The sequence below is a fragment of the Drosophila serrata genome, unplaced genomic scaffold (assembly GCF_035046125.1).
Source record: "Drosophila serrata isolate PLE 108 unplaced genomic scaffold, ASM3504612v1 contig_240, whole genome shotgun sequence".
Taxonomy (NCBI): Eukaryota; Metazoa; Arthropoda; class Insecta; order Diptera; family Drosophilidae; genus Drosophila; species Drosophila serrata.
In genome coordinates, this window is record NW_028257138.1 from 4099743 (window position 1) to 4119798 (window position 20056).

At 43.3% G+C, this 20056-nt stretch overlaps 6 protein-coding genes across 8 annotated transcripts; 3 read left to right on the forward strand and 3 right to left on the reverse strand.

Annotated features, from left to right (window-relative positions):
• The first annotated feature begins 1727 nt into the window (after positions 1-1727).
• On the forward strand, positions 1728-3020 carry Uro (Urate oxidase). The gene is made up of 2 exons (XM_020943515.2): positions 1728-2368; positions 2432-3020. Exons 1-2 carry the CDS (start codon positions 1777-1779, stop codon positions 2914-2916), a joined length of 1077 nt encoding a protein of 358 aa, XP_020799174.1. The 5' UTR covers positions 1728-1776; the 3' UTR covers positions 2917-3020.
• A 29-nt stretch (positions 3021-3049) lies between these two features.
• LOC110177007 (RISC-loading complex subunit tarbp2-like) lies at positions 3050-5643 on the reverse strand. Of its 2 annotated transcripts, none has more exons than XM_020943518.2 (3): positions 4799-5643; positions 3969-4124; positions 3050-3901 (listed from the first exon to the last, which is right to left on the reverse strand). In XM_020943518.2, exons 1-3 carry the CDS (start codon positions 4800-4802, stop codon positions 3210-3212), a joined length of 852 nt encoding a protein of 283 aa, XP_020799177.2. In that variant the 5' UTR covers positions 4803-5643; the 3' UTR covers positions 3050-3209. The 2 variants fall into 2 exon arrangements, with proteins under 2 accessions (XP_020799177.2, XP_020799176.2); XM_020943517.2 differs by lacking the exon at positions 4799-5643 and adding an exon at positions 4273-4382.
• On the forward strand, positions 4290-5604 carry LOC110177006 (uncharacterized). The gene is made up of 2 exons (XM_020943516.2): positions 4290-4711; positions 4832-5604. The coding sequence occupies exons 1-2, from the start codon at positions 4486-4488 to the stop codon at positions 5515-5517; spliced, it is 912 nt and encodes a 303-aa protein (XP_020799175.2). The 5' UTR covers positions 4290-4485; the 3' UTR covers positions 5518-5604.
• An 81-nt stretch (positions 5644-5724) lies between the features above and the next one.
• Positions 5725-9814, forward strand: Brd7-9 (Bromodomain containing 7/9). The gene is made up of 4 exons (XM_020943288.2): positions 5725-6153; positions 6320-6963; positions 7029-8688; positions 8744-9814. The coding sequence occupies exons 1-4, from the start codon at positions 6096-6098 to the stop codon at positions 8998-9000; spliced, it is 2619 nt and encodes an 872-aa protein (XP_020798947.2). The 5' UTR covers positions 5725-6095; the 3' UTR covers positions 9001-9814.
• LOC110176851 (ethanolaminephosphotransferase 1) lies at positions 9370-13831 on the reverse strand. Of its 2 annotated transcripts, none has more exons than XR_015271183.1 (9): positions 13184-13831; positions 11751-11819; positions 11494-11683; positions 11181-11437; positions 10952-11106; positions 10702-10882; positions 10434-10643; positions 10016-10360; positions 9370-9756 (listed from the first exon to the last, which is right to left on the reverse strand). XR_015271183.1 is itself a non-coding variant. In XM_020943321.2 (9 exons), exons 1-9 carry the CDS (start codon positions 13238-13240, stop codon positions 9604-9606), a joined length of 1314 nt encoding a protein of 437 aa, XP_020798980.2. In that variant the 5' UTR covers positions 13241-13831; the 3' UTR covers positions 9370-9603. The 2 variants fall into 2 exon arrangements, 1 of the variants encoding a protein (XP_020798980.2); XM_020943321.2 differs by having other exon boundaries at positions 10319-10360.
• A 1194-nt stretch (positions 13832-15025) lies between these two features.
• Positions 15026-19841, reverse strand: LKRSDH (lysine ketoglutarate reductase/saccharopine dehydrogenase). Its single transcript, XM_020943560.2, has 8 exons — positions 19568-19841; positions 19148-19291; positions 18217-18393; positions 17767-18145; positions 17127-17701; positions 15882-17037; positions 15598-15774; positions 15026-15462 (listed from the first exon to the last, which is right to left on the reverse strand). The coding sequence occupies exons 1-8, from the start codon at positions 19625-19627 to the stop codon at positions 15344-15346; spliced, it is 2787 nt and encodes a 928-aa protein (XP_020799219.1). The 5' UTR covers positions 19628-19841; the 3' UTR covers positions 15026-15343.
• Between the last annotated feature and the right edge of the window lie 215 nt (positions 19842-20056).

A 20056-nucleotide genomic window follows, 5' to 3' on the forward strand; every position in this document is an offset into this window, starting at 1 on the left:
ATATATGACATTTAGCAAACTCTGACTTATTGCCCCTCGTATACCTGCAAGAAAAGTTAAAATATCTGTATTCTATGTACATATATTCAATTGATACTTTTATATGCCATTTTTTTGGGCATTTCATTTCTAAATTTTTCAAATATCATAACTAAGCCAAAAATGCATTAATTTCGATTCGGAAAGCTGTTTTATGCTAGTTTTTATAGGGCTAACAAATCTGCATACTGAGTTTTAAAATTAACAAAAAATACAATTTTGTCAAATTTTGACAAGCTAACAATATAAAATTTAATAAGAAAATATTAGAAAAAAATCGAATTTTTTTTTTCTACCAGACATGACTAGATGGATTCGTCTGTTGATTCTGATCAAGAATATATATGATTTATAGGGTCGGAAATGACTCCTTCACTTTCTTTTAAGCTTCTGACTAAAGGTGAAATACCATTTTTTAATCGTAATTTACTATATTTTTATATGCAAATTTTACGACAAATCAAAATTTAAAAATCTCATAATTAAGCCAAAAATGCATTAATTTCTAAAACATTTCAGCTAAATAAAACTGCCTAAGATTTATAGGGTCGGAAGTGACTCCTTCACTTTCTTTTAAGCTTCTGACTGAAGGGGCAATACCATTAAACTACATTTTTATATTAAATTTTTTTGGCAAATCAAAATTTAAAAAATTCGTAACTAAGCCAAAAATGCATTAATTTCAATTCGGAAAGCGGTCTTATGTTAATTTTTAGCAGGTTAATGAAACTGCCTAAGATTTATAGGGTCGGAAGTGACTCCTTCACTTTCTTTTAAGCTTCTGACTGAAGGGGCAATACCATTAAACTACATTTTTATATTAAATTTTTTTGGCAAATCAAAATTTAAAAAATTCGTAACTAAGCCAAAAATGCATTAATTTCAATTCGGAAAGCGTTCGTATGTTAATTTTTAGCAGGTTAATAAAACTGCATACTCCATTTAAAATGTTAATTTTTGACCGATTTTTGCAAATTTTCATGATGTAACCCCTTTAATTTTTTTCAGAAAATGGAAAATTTCTTTAAAAAAATGTTTTCGCCCGGATGTAGCTAGAAAGATTCGCCTGTTGATGCTGATCAAGAATATATATGATTTATAGGGTCGGAAATGACTCCTTCACATTCTTTTAAGCTTCCGACTGAAGGTGCAATACCATATTTTATCAATTTTAACGCCAATTTTTCCTAAAAATCAAATTGAAAAAAAACTCATAACTAAGAGAGAGAGAGGCAGAAAAAAAGAGAGATAGAGAATCGAATTAAAATAATAAATAGCTTATATGATTAGCCCTTTAATTTAATCTATAATATATCCAAACTGAACCATCTTCGCAACCCGTTCATATTATTTAAGCAACAAGTGAAATACAATTTTTCTTCTTAATATAAATAATAAATCCACCCCACGCTTATCTTTTTTCAAAAATAATGCAAAACAAAATTAAAAAGCAGGTGAAATGTAAACAAGAGATAGAGAGATGCAAACTTCTGGAGATAGATAGGACTCCTGACCTTGGCATCGCATTGAGTCATTATCATATATTTACCAAATTATTAGAATCATAAACTAAGCAGCGCAAGACTCCAAGTAAGATATATGGCTTCTGCGAAAAGCTGGCGCTGGCGAAATTTCTTAATCACTTTTACACCCCGAGATTTCGTCAGGTATAAAAAGCGGGAGTGGATCCAGAGTGGTCATCAGTAGCTCACAGAGAGAGTAACAACTGCATTCAGTATGTTTGCCACGCCCCTCAGACAACAGACCACCAGTGCGGTAAACCAGAGCCAGGGAAAGGCGACGCATATCGGTATGGATGGCCACGGCAAGCCGTATCAGTACGAGATCACCGACCATGGCTATGGCAAGGATTCGGTTAAGGTGCTCCATGTGAGTCGCGAGGGTCCCGTTCACACCATCCAGGAGTTCGAAGTAGGCACTCACCTGAAGCTGTACAGCAAGAAGGACTACTACCAGGGCAACAACTCGGACATTGTGGCCACGGACTCGCAAAAGAACACGGTGTACCTGCTGGCCAAAAAGCATGGCGTTGAGAGTCCCGAGAAGTTCGCTCTGCTGCTGGCCAAGCACTTTATCAACAAGTACTCCCATGTGGAGGAGGCACACGTTCATGTGGAGGCCTATCCGTGGCAGCGGGTCTGCCAGGAGGAGACCAGGACGGTCACCAATGGTCAGGACCAGGCTCAGGGCAGGTCAAACCAGGCGAGCTGCAACTTTAGCTCGATCGACAATCGATCGCTGCACAACCACGCCTTCGTCTTTACGCCCACAGCTCAGCACTACTGTGACGTAGTCATGAGGCGGACAGGTGAGTTAAGGGCGAAACTTCTCTCTGAGATAACAGCAACATAAAATAGATTACCCCCTGCAGATCCCAAACAAACCGTCATCACTGGCATCAAGGGTCTCCGGGTGCTGAAGACAACACAATCTTCGTTCGTGAACTTTGTCAACGATGAGTTCCGATCCCTGCCGGATCAGTATGATCGGATATTCAGCACTGTGGTGGACTGTTCCTGGGAGTATTCCGATACTGACACCGTGGACTTCTCACGGGCCTGGCAAACGGTCAAGAATATCATCATTCGCAACTTTGCCGGTGATCCCCAGGTGGGCGTATCCTCGCCCTCCGTCCAGCACACTCTGTATCTGAGTGAGAGGCAGGTCCTCGATGTCTTGCCGCAGGTGTCGGTCATCTCGATGACCATGCCAAATAAGCATTACTTCAACTTCGACACAAAGCCGTTCCAGCAGATCGTGCCGGGGGATAACAACGAGGTCTTCATCCCGGTGGACAAGCCACATGGCACCATCTACGCTCAGTTGGCACGTAAAAATATTAACAGTCACCTTTAGGTCTCAACAAATTTAGGCAATTTTAAATTAATTCACTCTTGCTATTGCATATATGTATCTCTGATATCAATCAATCAGAATAAATAAAGTTTAGCTCATGGCAATATTATGATTTGATCCTAGATCCTATCAATTAGTCTGTAAAAATATTTATTTCATAGATTTGAGGTTTAAGGCTTTGAATATATATCACATAAGTAGTATAGTAAGGGTGTTTTAAATGTAAGTCGAGCCTCGAGTGGAACAACCAAATACGAATCTTTCTGTTCAGTCAAGTGAGGAGTACATATACCTCAGACAAGCATTACTTTAAAATATTCAATAATCTGCTCGTAAATCTCGCTTTCCATCCCCAGAATGAGACAATCAAACTCACAATTAAGGTCGACTTTAAGCAGCGGATCCACGGAAGTCGATTCTACGGTGTCAATGCTCGGTTTAAGCTTTAGAGCGCTCATAAGGCTCATCGCCTTATCCTTGGTGTTCCGATACTTATCCGAACGGATGACCTCAAAGGCCGCCTCCTTTAATTCAGGGCAGAAATTCTTGAAGTAGTTGTGGCGATCGCAGAGGGGCACAGCCTTCTTATTCACGCTTTCGGTTTTTCCAAGATTTTTGAAGGTATTGAAAGTCTTCTTGCTCTCCAAAGTCATGTTCTCGAAAGCAGCAGTCATCTCGTCAGTGATTACGCTCAGCACTTTACCGGCCGCCTGTTGGCGGGCATACTTCTTCTTGTCCGACTTACCGTAGCAGACAACCGCACCTACTGAGCAACGGATCACGAATTCCGGGGCATCGCAAGAGCCTTTATGCTCCACATCCTTGGTGATGGGCGCTGGCATTCCATAGAGGCTGCAGTAGTCGCGCAGCTCCCTCAACATGTCCCGGTTCAAATTCTGGATCTCCGTGCTGACCTCAGGAGCTTCGCAGAGTTTGCGCCAGATATTCTCGGCAGCCATGTGTTTGGCTTCGCGCTTGTTGGGTCCTAAAATATGTTTCATATTTCCGTTAAGTTAATATGGCTGAGAAAATGAAAATTTAATTTATTTTACCATTTCCAGAGGATTCCATTTCCACCGCAGTCACTTTGCAGATATAGTCGCCTTCTCGGCCGATGGCGAATTCGTAAATGGGTAGATTCTTTCCAGACTTGGAGCAGAACTCCTGCAGAGCGCACACAGCTTGTTTGTTTTCCATCGGGATTATTTCTAAAGGGTTAAAAAGAACGTGACTTCCAATTGATATTTTTTAGAAAAAGTTTATGTGTACCGTTTCGTACAACAATTCGGAAAAAGTAAAAAAGCAAAGCCTACTTTTAGAAACGATTTCGATTGATTTAAAACACACTTTTCTTACCAACACTTAAATTCCACATGGTTTAAAGTATAAACAGTTACGACCAAGTTGGCTTTCAAAATTTGTCAGAATAACCTTCTCAATATCTCAACATGTACCAGAGATTGTCGACCAAATTTAAGGATCTTTGCTTTTAATACATTTTGGCCATCAAAATTTGTTTTCCAAATTAATAAGTTCCTATAGAGAATCATCCGCAAGAGGTTAAGCAACATGACACAGCGACTGGCTTTGCATCACATACTGACCACCCAACTGGCCAAAAACTGGGAGCGAGAAGATTTGGCCAAGGCAAGGCTCGCGAAGCTAAGCGGTCGGAAGGACAAAGTGAAGCCTTCACTAAGATCGATCCATGTGCCGGCTCGCTACAACGCCATGATGCCCGACACGCGCAAGACATACGACAGCATGGTGGAAAGAATTCATCAGACCATGCAGGGTAAGTTCTTCCCTTTTTCATTATATAAATATATTATAAAGAACTTATATTTAATTGTAAAGAACTTTATGTTCATATTTTACTTACCCATTCTTAATTAATTCGCAATTGCCTCTCCAGAGGTAAGACCCAAACGGAGACCGTTACCAGTAGTGGCATTGCCTGTTCCTGCGCTTCCGGCTGGATCTTCCACAGAGGTGCCACCACTGCCATCCACACTCGTGCCTAAGCATTATTCCAAGCCCATCAGATCCGGTCGAGCCAAGGGCGGTGCCAGCCAATCGAAGGCCCATAGCTCCTGCTCCAGGGGCAACCACAAGCCCTTGGCCTTAATCCGGGCCGGCTTGAACCTGAAGGTACAGCGAGCAAAAAGTGGAGATGGAGAAGCCAGAAACCCTAAGGGTTTTGCAGTACAGAAGCACATGAATGAGGTCATCCGGCAGAAGAACGTGCTGGAATCGATGCTAATGCAGCACAAGCGACTCCGCCAAGACCGCCAGACCATTGTCTTGGACATGCAGCGGATGCGTGCGGATCTAGACAGGATTTGCAACAAACTGGACCTCTCTCTGAAAGGGTTGAACTCCACGCGCACTCTCTGCAGCGCCGCACCATCGATGGTAAAGGAATCCATTCAGAAAAAGACTTTGAACACCGCCGGGGTCCGTCCCAAAGCCAAAGCTACTCCCATTTTGACGAATAAGATCCGGAAGAGTGGCACACAGAAGATGACAACGCCCAGCGTTGTGGTCCGTCGCTCTGGCATTCTCAAGGCCAAAACCAATCCCATTCTTAGGAACCGGTAGCTTTAGCACGCCCATTAGGCCTTTACGCTCAATCCACAAATAACTTTTGCTAGTAAAATAAAATTTAAATTTTATAATATTGATAAACAGCAGAGCGTTGCCGATAATAGTGTTGAAGAACGATTTGATATGGTTCCCAAATATTCGATATATCGATACTATCGTTATCGGTAACCCATACTTATCAAAACGAATGTATATTAATACAAAAAATCTTTTTTTTACCCTAGAACTAATAAAAAAAAAGAATTTTTAAACATCCATAGGTGAAAAAAAATGTTTTGAAAACAATATTTGTGCTCGCTCATGAGAGAATTCTGTTACGCTCTCTCTGTTTTACTTCCTACATGAGAATTCTACACGTGTACTGTGTTAATTGTTAAATAACAAATATAATTCTCACAACATCGATAGTGAAAAATCAATCGATGTTTTGAAAACAATATCCGAACATACCTACATCGATACATATCGATATCTTCTTGCTCTGGCGTCTGTTTTTCCACTTTTTTGTTTTTCGTTTATTTATGTATATTTGCCACCGTTCCGCCTAATTTTTAAACAACTTGGAGCCAAAGATGGGCTCCTCCAAGAAGCACAAAAAGAACAAGTCGGAGCGTCGCGAGAAATATGAGGGTAAGCGGCAAATAAAAGTGGCTGCGTCTACGTGCGGTCCCCCCTGTGAAGCGCCATCTCGCTCTAGCCGCTTTTGCCGCTTGTTGTTGAGCATGTGTGCACTGGAAGAAAAGAGAAGCGCATTGTTTTTGTTTATTTCTTCTAATCAGGATTATTATTAATGCAGAATACAGCCAGCACCAGGATCCGGCTCAGCTGCAGCGAGGCCTGAAGCTGATCCTCAAGGTGGGTTCGAATAACACGCCCGAGTACAGTGCCAATTCGCCAATGGTGGACGGTGGACCGCCCACAGCTGCCGAGGCCATGATGTCCCCTGTTCCCGAGGAGGAGCTGCAGGACCAGCAGCAGGGCCATCGCGAGCGACACAAAAAGTCAAAGAAAAAGAAGAAGAAGAAAGATCGTGATCGGGAGAAGAAACACAAGCATCATAAGGAGAAGCGTCACAGAAGCCGGGATCGTCATCGGTCGGCGGATGACGACGACTTGGTGCTGCCGGGTGCCGATGATGCCGCCTGCAGTGGCTTTGCACCGCCTTCGGTGGCGCCACCTCCGGCTGCCATCGATGCCGATTCTAGTCAGGATGGCTTCAGCTTTATGGACGATGACGACCAGTCTCAGCCGCTGCCGGAGAATATCCTGTTCTATGCGGGTATTACCACGGATAACTCACCGTCCAATTGTCCAGTGACGAAGCCCATAGCACCGCGCAAGCTGGACGACATATTGATGGGTGGTGACTCGTCTTCGCTGCAATCCTCATCGCAGCTGGGTTTAGGCGGCAGCAGCAGTCCCACCAAGCCACTGCCAGACGTAAGTTACTGGATAATTTTGAGGAGAACATGAAAATAAATCAAAGCGCCTTTTTCCTCCGCCAGCTACTTATACCATCACCATCGACGCCTGGCGGTACCAACTCTCTAAATGCCTTAACACCTAAGGGAGCTCTGGAGGCGCCTAAGACCCCGAGTAGTTGCAGTGAGTCCGGCCGGGAGCCCCGTAGCTGTGTCCTCAAGCTAAAGCAACAGAAATCCCCATTAAACAAGCTGCTGGAGCATCTTTTGCGTTTCCTAGAGAAGCGGGATCCGCATCAGTTCTTTGCCTGGCCTGTCACCGATGATATGGCGCCCGGGTACTCCTCCATTATCCACAAGCCCATGGACTTTTCAACGATGCGTCAGAAGATTGATGATCACGAATATGGCGCGTTGACGGAATTCAGCGATGACTTTAAGCTGATGTGCGAGAATGCCATCAAGTATAACCATGTGGATACGGTATATAATAAGGCAGCCAAGCGATTGCTTCAAGTGGGCATGAAGCATCTGCAGCCGGAGAATCTAATGCGAAGCCTCAAGCCTCTGTCCGGTTATATGAGGGAGCTGACCGCTAAAGAACTCGGCTTCGAGTTAAGTACCAATGATATGTCACGGGAAACTCACGATTCGGCGGATGAGGGAGCTTCAACGGGAGCCGAGGAGCTGCCGACTCCCGCCCAGTTGGAGGAGGAGGAACGCAAACGGACGCTACGCCTGGCGAATACACCGAAAACTCATTTTGAGCCCTATGTCGATGATTTGACAGGCGAGGAGATCCTGGCACAAGTGCAAAATGCCGCCCAACAGGCCAAGCATCGAGTGAACGCCAAAAGAAACGCCCACAAGATGGGCTTCCTGCGACAGGGAAAGGATGGCAGTACCACGCTGAATCTCTTGACCAAAGAGGAGAACGATGGGCCCGAGAGGGTGGTGACCATCGGCGATCTGGTTGGCAAACTGCAAACGGGCAGCACTCAGCTACAGGTGCGGCAGGTGGACAAACGGAATGCCATGAAGACAGTGAAACCTCTCAGCTACGGAGCCTTTGCCAGCTTTGCACCCACTTTCGATTCACGCTTCTCCACCCTGAGCGCCGAGGAGACGCAATTGGTTCTGCGTACGTATGGGGATGCCTCCAGTGCTGAGTACGCGGAGAGCATCTTGCAGTTTACCAAGGACTCGAGCTTTGGCACGACCATAGCGAACGGTTTGCTGGACATTCTTACCAACGGGGAGCACAGCAAATCTCTGGAGGAGCTCTACAACATGCAGCTGCACTCGTACGAGCAACGAGAAATTGAGAAGTGCTTTGAGCCCGAGGCGGAGGCCGCAGAAACCCCCGAGCAAATCGAACAGGAGTACGAGAAATACAAAAATACCCAGGTGGACTTTAAGGGTCTGCACTCACTCAAGGATTTGGGCATCGATGTCAGCTTCTTGGACGGCATGGAAACGGAAATGAAGAACTTTGAGTTGAATCGCCGCATGCACGAACATCTCAGTCAAAATCTGACGTTGATTGAGAAGCTCCGGGTCACGCAACACGATCGTCTGTCGCAGCCCCTGCCGAATCACCTCGGCCTGGTGCCGGCTGCTGGTCAGGAGGAGGCACAAACCGCCCAGCAGTTGACCCAGCAAATTAGTGACCTAGCCAAGAAGCTGCCGCCATCTGCGATTGCCGATCCTTATGCGCTGCGCAAGGCCATGGGCATGTCCTACGGTATGTCTAGTTTCCTATTCTTCGTTTCCTTTAAATTAATTACATTTGATTTCAGCTGGCTTGCCTCCACCACGTCCAGCCTCGCCACGTGTCCAACTGCCAGAACTGCTGCAACAGCCAGTGGCCATGCCCCAGTTGCAGCAGCCGGTGGTGGCCATGGAGATTGATGACGATCAGCCGGATGAGCAGCCAGGGGGCGGTGGTGATCTGGAGAATGAGTTGCGCGAGTTCCTTGAGAGCGGCTCTGGCCTGCACGCGGCAGTGAATCCGGCGGATGACAACAGCATTGTGGCCCAGCTGCTGCTCAACTAAGGGCAGATGCCACCCAAGACGCGCGCTATGTTTATAATGTAAGATAATGACAATTTTGCTAAATTATTTTCATACATATATCCCAAAACATGGCAGTTGCACACTCTGAATAAAACCTAAGGAAAGGAAACTAAAGTAAAAATATCGTAAATCTTTATACATTGAATTTTTAAATATCCAAAAACTTCGCTTATTCGTATTAATTTATTTGTGTTTCCGTTTCCGATTTTATTGGTCCTATATATCAAATCATACTATCTATTTATCCCACACATATCACAAAGTTAAAATATCATCTATAAGCTATTGATATTGATCAGTTGAGATCGTCGATTCTCCACAATTTCAATAACCTTTTATAGATAGTGATTAGGTTGAGCGCTCGCACACTGAGAGTTAACTTTTATTTAATTTCCTTTCTCTTAGTTGTTATGAAACACAATCTTTACCTATTCTTCAACATTAACAAATATATATATTTAGTTTTTCAATTTCGAACTTAAGCCTAAACACACACTTTTCGACTTTGACTTAACAACTTAGGTAACATGAGTTTTTAAGCTTAAACATACACAAAAACGGTTGAGTTATCGCGCCGATAAGCTAAACTCCTTCCCCGTTTTCCGTGGGCTTGGCCGGCTCCGTGTCAGCCTCAGCCTCAGGCTTAGCTTCAGCCTCATCGACATCTACAGGTTCCACCTCAACTTGAACCTCCTGCAGCTCCTGTTCGGCGTTGGCGGTTGACGGTTTGGTGATCTACAGAAATAGTTACAATACAATGGGCGGTACAGTCAGCATAGCCTTGCAATTATCATAGTTATACGTTTCCATTCTTCAGGCACATAATACTTATCGAATTACCATGCAGTTAACATGCAGCTGTCTATTATTAGATTAATACATCTGCGTAGATTGAGCTCAGCATGCGCGTAGCCTACAGTTAAGTACGATTTAAGTCTTAATCTAAGGATTAGTATTAGGAATATATATCATAATATCTTCGTATGGACTTTACCATATTAGAAACCGCATGAAGGGCGAGGGTTTCGAGTATCGGTTTAGTGTTTTTTTTTTTGTGACTTAGAACCTAGATTTTGGAACCCATTTATATATATATTTCTACTATATATCACAAGATGGTTTTGATTTTGATTTAGTTTTTGGTTGTCCCCGTTTTGTTTGTTTTTGATGTGATTTTTTTGTTAGTTGGTGTGATTTCGTTTTAGTTTCAATGGGTTTTCAACGGTTTGATTTTGTTATTATTCTGTAAAAGTTGTTGAGTTAAATCGGAGCCCAATTGGCTGCCAGTCGGTCTTACTTTGAAGCAGCGAATGTGGAAGTGATCGCACATCTCAGATACCTGCAAGTAATTACCATTTTTAAGTTTATTGAACAGGAACATATCATTTTATCGGATGTTCAGTATAACCTACCACTCCAAAGCCATAGTGCCAGTGAGCTAACGTTGAAAATATGGTCAGACCAAAGAGTATCCATAGCTCAATGTCCAAGGGGAGATCCGTTTCGAACACTGTCTCGTAGTAGGGGAAACAGCACACAGCAACGGTGGCGGCCAGGGGCCACATCAGCACATTGAAGCCATCGCATCGCGTGTCCGACATTTGGGCCACAATCAGGCGGCACTTTGAGAAGGACGCATTAAATTATTAACTATAATTCAAATATCAAAATAAGACATACAGCAATATTGGAGAATATTGTTCCGTAGAGAATCCAAAGTATACGCGGCGAATGGTTAATCACATCATTTCTTGAGAAGAACGACCAGATCAATGTAATCACAAAGAGCCAAAGAAAGGCAAAGAAGGGGCGCAGCATCTCCCACATGGGTCGCATTTTGCCCGTCTTGTTTTTATAAGACCTAAAAGAAACCACATATTTCTCTTAAATTCTCTTAAATATACCTTAAAGCCAAGATTGGCATACTCACAGATAGATATTTCTAGCTATAATGGGATGACTGCTGACCATACCGGAGCCAATCAGAACCACCTCGAACACATTGGCGACCGTGAAACCATACATGCTGAAGCGGTAGATCCCTGGACCAAAAACAGTGGCCACAAACAGCATGCCACTGACGCCCTTATATCGCAAATAAATGAATTAATTTAAAAAATTAATTACAAATTTTAAGTGAAACTATTTCCGTGACTCACCCACATGGTGAAGTCATAGCCCCAGGGCAGAAACATAACTCCCGTGTTGTACTTCTCCACATGCGTCAAGTAGAAGTTGAGGAACACGTTCCAAATCACGAAGAACATACGGATTGGTGGCAGATCTGCCGTCCCGAATAGGGAGAATATATAGATGGGTATCAGAGCCGCCGAATAGGAGTCCAATCCATGATCAAAGAGTTCCCCCAAGGGTCCACTCGTCCCAGTCCTTCGTGCCTGCTTGCCATCCATGCCATCTGAGAGACGCAAACTCTATATATTTCAAGGACCTCGCAATGCCTCCTTAACTCACCCAAATTATAGTAAATCAGTATATTGATGGCCGCCACTGTCCACACCCAGGCTGGCACCGTGTTGCCTTTCTCCAAATCGTTGGCCGCCTCAAAGCGCCAATCGTAGTGGGCTATCAGGATAAAGTTGATCACAGTCATGAGAAAGCCCACGAAGGTCAGTACGTTGGGTGCCAGCCATTTCGGAACAAACTAAGGTTAATTATTGGTAGTTGAAATTAATCTGAATGTAATGAAATATTAATATCCTTATTGTTACCTTCACGCAATAGTTCCAGAAAGGGTGCATCACATAGACACTGAGGAAGCTCGTGTCTATGCTGCTGTACTGGGGGGAAGAAATTAACAGAGGTATTGATTAGTGAGAAAGTTCTATAGGGGTGGTCTATTTCCATTTAGTTTGATTGTCCCTCATTTGGGGAAAATTAATTGAAAAGGTAATAAATTTCATATCAGACTTGTCCAAGAAGATAAAACGAACCATGATGTATGATACAGTAGCCTAACTACATATTATACAAATTCTTGTCATAAAAACACATTATATTTTGATAATGCTAACACACCGTAAAATGTTCAAATTTCATTAATTACACCAAAGAGTTAATTTAAATTTGTTTGTGTGATTGAAAGTGAAATTCGTATGCTCTAGCTGATAAAGATTTGAATTTGATAAGATTGCAATGTATAGTTAGCCTCGGATCCTTGAAATTCCGTAATAGCCACCAACTTTAAAGTTAAGTAGCAAGTTTAGCAAGTTCCCTCTGTTACTTCTAATTGTCTCTATCTGTCTCTGTGTAATCTTTACAAGTACAAATTCCACTTTTGATAGTCACAACCCCATTCCACTGGCTCACCAAATCCCATCCCGGCACTATCTATCCATCTGTCACATATATTTCTATATATACATAAGACCGAGGCTTCAGCACATTGTAGCTCTCCATTGACAGTTCAATGCCTCCTCATCCTCTTCCTTACGTTTGCGAAACATTTGTTTGCTTGAAACTTGCTTGGTTATCACCTAATTGATGACCCACAGGCGGTAGTAATACATTATAATTTTGATAGTACAAATTTCGACACATTCCGAACCCACTTGAATTGTACTAACCGGAACTAGAGTGAGTTGTGAGTGCGATTAGCTATCTGTCTATTACAGAGAAAGAAATGTCTGCGGGCAGCCAGTCACGTTAGCACAGCCATATCTTACCTTAGTAAAATCGATAACAAATAACACAATGTTGTTTTGAATAATGGAAACTCTTTTGTTTAGTATATATCCAGGACATTTATTTGATTTATATATTTTTGAATAGAGTTCCCAAAGAATTTTCTGCGCACTCTTAAAGGTAGAACCTTTTTCTTTATTGGAAAATAGTTTCCTTGAAAACTCCTAAAAACATTCAATAACAATTAAATGGGAGTGAGTACTGCGAAGGAAGAACTTCAGAAACTTTAAAATTGAACTTGTTTAAGTTATTGAAAAATCGAAAATTTCATGAAAATGGTTTAAAATCGATGACAGAAATTTCCTACTCCCTGCTCTATAGTTAAAATTCAATAACAATTGATGGGTTGTATCGGCGTAGGAGGGAACTTTCCAAATAGGACATTGATTTTCAATGGTGACCCTCAGCTTGGGGTTTAAAGCCCACCCATGCCCCTCCTCTGGGGGAAAGAACCACTCACCTTGTAGCGCTCGAAGCCCCGCAAATGAGCGTCGGACAGATAGCGCATGCAACCCATTTTGTTGATTTGTTTTTTGAATATTTCCCAATATGCTATTTGTAATAGGTTCGGTTCGCTGTTCCACTTGTTAGTTACTTTGTCAGTACAAATGTGATAAGGGAACTCTCTCTCGCTCGGAGTTTGCACTTGGATCGAATCCCGGGACTATCGCGTATCGGCGGGCTTGACCTTTGAATGGGTCAGATGGTTACTACTCCCGGCATTATTGTATAACATCTACGGATCAACACACTGAATATGCGACTGTGTATATGATTTTCCCGCCTTCTGTTCCGTTCACTCGCGGCGGCCCGTCGAATGACAGTAAATTAAATAATCGCCGCAGCACGCAAGCTGCCGTTACTTTGGCGAAGAGCAGGAGGCGGAAGAAAAACCCGGGACGGAGACGGTGACGGAGACTGAGACTGAGACACGCAGAGTCACACAGAGAGACAGAGCCAAGAAGATGGAGGAGTATTCCGGACGCGCCGGCGGCTGAACGGGAACTGCGGACTTATCAGCCGCTGAAGAGCTCAGGCGCTTAATTCGGGACGCCGACTGCGTCGACTTGGGTTCCACAAAAACAAATCCCAGTGCGCACAGCAGCAGTGCTGGCAATCTGGCGGCTTCAACGGAGCCGGATCCGGGCTTTCTTCGTCGTCCCTCAATTTGTCTTTGTGTTTTCAATATATTTATTAATTATTTATAGCAGCTTCTCTGTTTAATTATCAAACATCTGCTTACATTCCATAAATTAGTTGATGAAAAGTGACTGATAACACTAGAAACTTGGTTTATTTCCAGGTTCTGTTTGGATTATAAGCTATTTGAAATAAAACTAAATAAATTCTGTTTTAAAAATTTCTTTAGAAAATGTCCAAAGTTATTCAAAAAATCTCTGCAACATAAAAAGAAACATATATCTCGAATTTAGTACCTTGAATATTTTATTGCAAATTTTTAAATGAATTTTCAATAATATAATAATGTATATTTACCATTCCTTCTGAATTTGAACCTTATTGAATTCTTCTAAAGGTGTTTAAGATTTCTACAAATTTTTCTTTTCAAATATACCCTAAATTTGGATCTTACAGACCTGTACCCATGTTCCTCTTAAAGTAGTTTCTGATCAACTTTCTTACCTTACCTTTACTTAATCACTTTAGTTAGAATAGTAACTTGGGCATCACTAAGGCACACACTCTTATCACAATGAGAGATTGTGTGTTCGTGTGCATGTACTATAATTCTTTTTTTTTTTTGCATTGAATGAATGTGAATTGAAATTTGTAAAAAGCCGAATAGATTGCTCCCACTCCATGAGCAGCAGCACACGGCCGTCTGTCCGGCGGTGACGGCGACCGAGGAGAGGTTATCAGCTCCACAATTTCCACAGGCAAAGCCAGCGGCAGCGGTGACCACAATCTCGGAGGGAGCTCGCTTTGTGGGCTGTTGTTTATTACAATTATAAACGTTAATGACCGACTCGGGTCCGGGCCGGATCCGTTCTGATCGGATCATCATGCTGCGTGTATTATAGGCCCACTAAATTTAGATCGAAGCCGTGTTTTCTTAATTTTAGTTCAAGTTCGGGAGATAACCCCTATGGGCAGAGCGGGTTGCTAACGGAATCGAACGGAAATCGAAACTTGAAGATTAAAAAGCACGCAACCGGGGAAAATATAAATAGTCCATAAACTAAGTATTTAAAGCATTCGATAATATTTATTAATACTCAAAATGAGGGTGTTTTTGTTTCAATTCTATTACAAAAAAAATATTATAAAAACCTCTAGAATGTTTCCATAAATATTCAAATTTATTTCATCAACAATTTTCACAACAGTAAACGAACACACAAATTTCACAATTTTCCTCCTTCTTCGTCGAGAACCGACTTCAACTTGTTTACGCACTTCAAGTAGCTCCGAGTCATAAAACTTATTTCTGTATTAAGATAACGTAATGACTTTCTTATCGAACACAGCACAAACTGTTAAATAAGACGAGAACTTTTACCCATTGGCAGTTTAGGCAGAATATAATGTGTGAATGAAGACTTAAGCCTAGGACCTATTAGTTCAGGGGTTTTTCCTCAGTTCTGGGTTCAGACTCGAATTAATTCAACCATCTGGAGGTCTCCGTGGCAGTCAGACCCTCGGAGCGCAGACGCTGCAGCATTGGGCGGTATATGTCGGGTGTGAAAGGCAGCAGGACACCGCGTTCCTGGATCTCACCTGGAAAATATTAAATAATAATCAAATAAGATTAAAGATTTCAGAATTAGATTCATGGCATAAATGTCTTTCATCTCAAATATCAATACAATATCCGGTATATAGATATTTTCGACCATCCCTAAGAAGACTTACCATCTAGTATCATTTTGGCGGCTATGGCAGCTGGTTTGCCCACTGTCATGGCCATGGCGGAATGTCCTTGAGGCTGCCCGTAGACCACAAAGTTTATGCCACGCTCCTCGCGACGACCATCGGCCCAACGGATGCCCACCTCATGGCGAAGCACCACCAGATCACGTTCATCGCGTTCTAGAAAAGGGGAAAAAACAATATTAGAATCAAAGCAAATGTAAGTTATTATATTTAAAAAAAAGAAAAGAAACTATTATGATTAAAAGAAACTCTCAAGCACTCACCGAAGGCCAATCTCTTGGAAAGATAATGACTGAGCGTGTCCAAAGGAGTATTGAGCTTCACCACTGGAGTTTCATCCAGCAGACCCAAGCTCTCGATGCATTCCACATCGCCAATCCGCTCATTCAGTTTCTGCTTCAAATTCTCATAGAAGATGCTCGAATCGGACATGCCCAATAGATGGATGACCAGCTGGCGCCACGTGACATCCGGTCCACTGGGATGCAGAAGGGCGTGTGGTTCCGCATCAATCAGGCCCAGCAGCTGCATGGGCTTTATGGACTCCGAGAAGCCCTTGTAGCGGATGGTTCCCCTCAGCAGTGTATGCACATCCTTGCCCAGTCCATACAATGAACCATATTTTGTGGAATCCCTATTGGGGAACCCTTCCAAGGCGAAGCCGGGCAAAAAGTCAAGGCTGCGATTGCAGGACATGAGTTCGCCGCCACCGGAAATCTCCACAATCTGCCCACGACTCAGATACTTGGCAGCCGAAAGTGTGTTGAGGAGGACTCCCCTTGGCGACCAGGAGAACTTGTAACGCAGAGCATTGTTCGAGTGCTCCGGTGCCGGTAGACCGCCGCAGTAGCTCACAAAGGATTCCACAACACCTCCCTTGTCCTGAACCTCATGGATACACTCCAGGGCCAGCAGGTGATCAATACCCGGATCTAAGCCCACCTCATTCATGATGGTCACACCCTTGGCCTTGGCCTCGTCATGCAAATCGGATATCTCATCGTTGAGATAACTAGCTGTGACCATGTGGGTACCCTCCGCCACGCAATACCTGGCCACCATGCCATGGAGACTGTAGGGTAGCAAGGAGATCACCACATCGGCCTTGCCACACAGCTCCTGGAGGTGGCCAGTGCTTTCGTTCACATTCAGATAGACGCTGTCCACTCCCGCATATTGCTGGGCCAATCGATCGGCTTCCTCCTTGACCTGCGAGCAGACCGTAATACTCACATCCTTTTCGCGATGCAACCACTCCACCAGAGGGGCAGACACCATGCCAGCACCCAGAACTAGGACATTCTTGTTGGACTCTGATCTTCCCTCCATCTTGTGACGCGATCGATGGTTCTGCGAGTCGCGGAGCTCCTGTATGTACTGGAAGCCCTCGGTAAGCTCACCATTGCTGGCGATAATGGCCTATGAGAGATAGGAATAGACTAGTTAGCTAACTGATAACAGATCTGAGATAAGCGGTCACAATGCACTTGAATGAATCTAGAACTCACCGACTGAATGGGATAAGAGAACTGCTGCTCCGCCAGCGGTTTCTTGGCATCACTCTTGATGATATCATGGACATGGGGCGTCAATAGTTCACCGAATAAATCTGTTGCCTCCCTAGGCAACTGGGTGGGCATATTATCAATAGAACAGACCAACACTCCCGGTCCCTTAAAGCTCTTGGTATCCTTATTTCGATCCGCATCGTACAGACAGAAGGGTGTATCTATGGTCGTGCACTCATTCATGAACTCAATGGAGCCACCAGGATCGGCAGAAATATCGCAAATAGCCAGCATACGATGCGGCAGGGCGGGACTACCCTTGCTGGTGGGCAACCAAGGTGTATTGGCTGGACGGAGCAGGTTCTTGGCATCCGGAATGCTGATCAACTTGGGACTGCCCACGGCCCAGTAGATGCCATTCACAATAACTGAGGCGTACGGAGCGATCTTAGTGCTGAAAGTGGATATATAACGCTCGGGGAACTCATCATACTCCTTGGCATCGAAGCCGCCGCCCTCACGTCGCTCCAGGTGATCCGAACGGCTCACCTCACAACCGTACAGCTTGTTTTGGTCTAAAGAAATCATATATGATTATTAGATTCTTTTGATTTCAAAAACTCTGTGAATTGAAACTCACTTCCATGCTCGGCCACCTTGCGCAGCATCTCTGGCGGCACATACTCAATGGGCAGTTCCGAGAATACTTCCTGAGCTCCTTGGGACACATTTCCGGACCCCGTAAACACAAAAGTCAGCGGGCCAATAGACTTGGGCATCATGCCCAGCGAGATCTCGTATCCACAATCCCGAATAGCTTGCCGGGCCATTGATGAATTTCGATAATTGTGAGCCGGTCCGATGTGCATGAAGGGCGTATGGTGACCCAGAGCCAACAGACGCAGCCCAATGCCATGCAGAATGTTGACCATACCAGCAACTCCAGCATATTTTCCAAAAGCCACCTGACGAGCTCCACGCTCATCGATAATGCGTTCGTAGTCGATAAGACGGATTTTCTAGAAGGAAGTAAGTTTAAGTTAGAAATGGCAAGAAACATTTATATAGTATATCCTAGTTCTAATCAAACCTTTTCCAAAATGGCATCCAAGAGGGGCATATTCGATTCCTGCGCCTTTATGGTGTGCGAAAAGAAGCAGTAAGTCTTTCCAGGGATCAGGGCATCAATGGGAACTTGTTTAACACCAAAAATCACCGAGGCATCGCTGATGTCCTCCTGAATATGGGCCCCAGCTTGCATATAAGCCTGGAAAAGGGGGGAAAATTTATAATTAAAAGAAATATATATGGAGATCAGAATTAATTTCTGTAGGTGGGAGAAATGAGAGTCAGTTTTATTATTATTTATAATATTTGTTCTGATATCTAGGTAATTTGTTTTTAATTTAAAGTTGTAGACGTAAAGGAGACTTTAAGTTGTATTTTTTAAGTTCCTCTTCTACAATTTGGTTTATTATTTAATCAGTTGATTAATTAGTTTCTTAAAGAACCACAATTAATATAAAAACTTGTTATTTTGGTTCGCAATGTAAACATCGCTTTTATAGTTATAATGATTAATTAATCATTGTTCGCCTCACGTGCCTCCTCCTATCATCTTAGAAATCTGTTGAGCACTCTATACTATATAGATTCCTTGAAATCATTGTATATGAACGATAAGCTCAGTGCTTACGGCTTACTCTCTCTCTCTCTCATCATCGTTTTTTTGTTTTCCACTTGGCCTCAAGGCCAGCCAATTGCCAAATTTAGAGCTCCTCGGAGAGGGGCTTATCATTCGAGTTTTTATATTTATGATGCACAGAACTTTGGGGGGCGTGTGTCGCGCAGTACAATATACACTATAAAGACGGCTGACTACTGCGATATGATTTCCAGGCAGCGATTAGTCCGACGACACAATAAATCCGTTGCCAACTGACCATGGAAAAATACGGCTTACAGCGGAAGGAGATTGAAAGCGGGTACATGTTCCACATTCAAGTATGTTATGATCTCACCTGCATGGGATATGCTCGACGATTGGAGGGCTGGACGATAACCTTGACATTCTGCTTGACCAACTTCTGGACATGGGTGGGTCCAAATGGAGCTCGTCGCTCCCAAACCGACTGATCCTCCCGGCGAATGGCAATCACGCGACTCTGACAAATGGAGGATACACAAAATATTATTATTAAATACAGATTAGAGTATATTTTTATTTAAACAAGGATTCACTTTTAAGTAGTTCGAAGTTTTAGTTTCCAATTGTCAACCTCCGGTTAAAATTGAGAGTTAACAAAGACATGCCTAAACATAATATAAAATATGTACATTTTAATAAAGTTAGTTGAGCATTTTTTTAAAATTCAAACGCTAAATATTTTTTAGTTAAACAGTTATTATGAATGCAATTTTTGAGATATCAACACACTCACATGACGCTGTCTGGTGAACGGATGCGCGATTATTGCGCGCTGTTGAATGGCTCTCCACATGGTTCGTCAACTCTGTGGGATCAGTTTAGAGCAGAATTCCTCAAGTGCGAATTTATATGGGTTTTCTCAATGTTCGTGGTTGTTCCGATCCGCCTGCTCTGAGCTCTCGCACTCTTCTGAAAGGCATCGGAGGAGGCGGCATCGGCAGCACCTCTAATCAGCAACCCGTCGTCGTAAATCCAGCGATAAGCCGCTCTCCATCGTGCATCTCCTCGGAGCTGAAATGGAAAAGAAGAGAAGAGAGCCTGCTGATTGCCATGGGAGCAAGGGAACAGGCGGCGGAGATTTCACTTTGGATTTTCAGTCTGAAAATTTTCCACTCTGATAAGAGAGAGTTATCCGGAGAATTAAGAGAGAGTATCAAGAATGTTAGCTTTTTGGGAAAATTTCTTTTTCCTCGGAAAAATGGCACTTTGTTAACATCACATT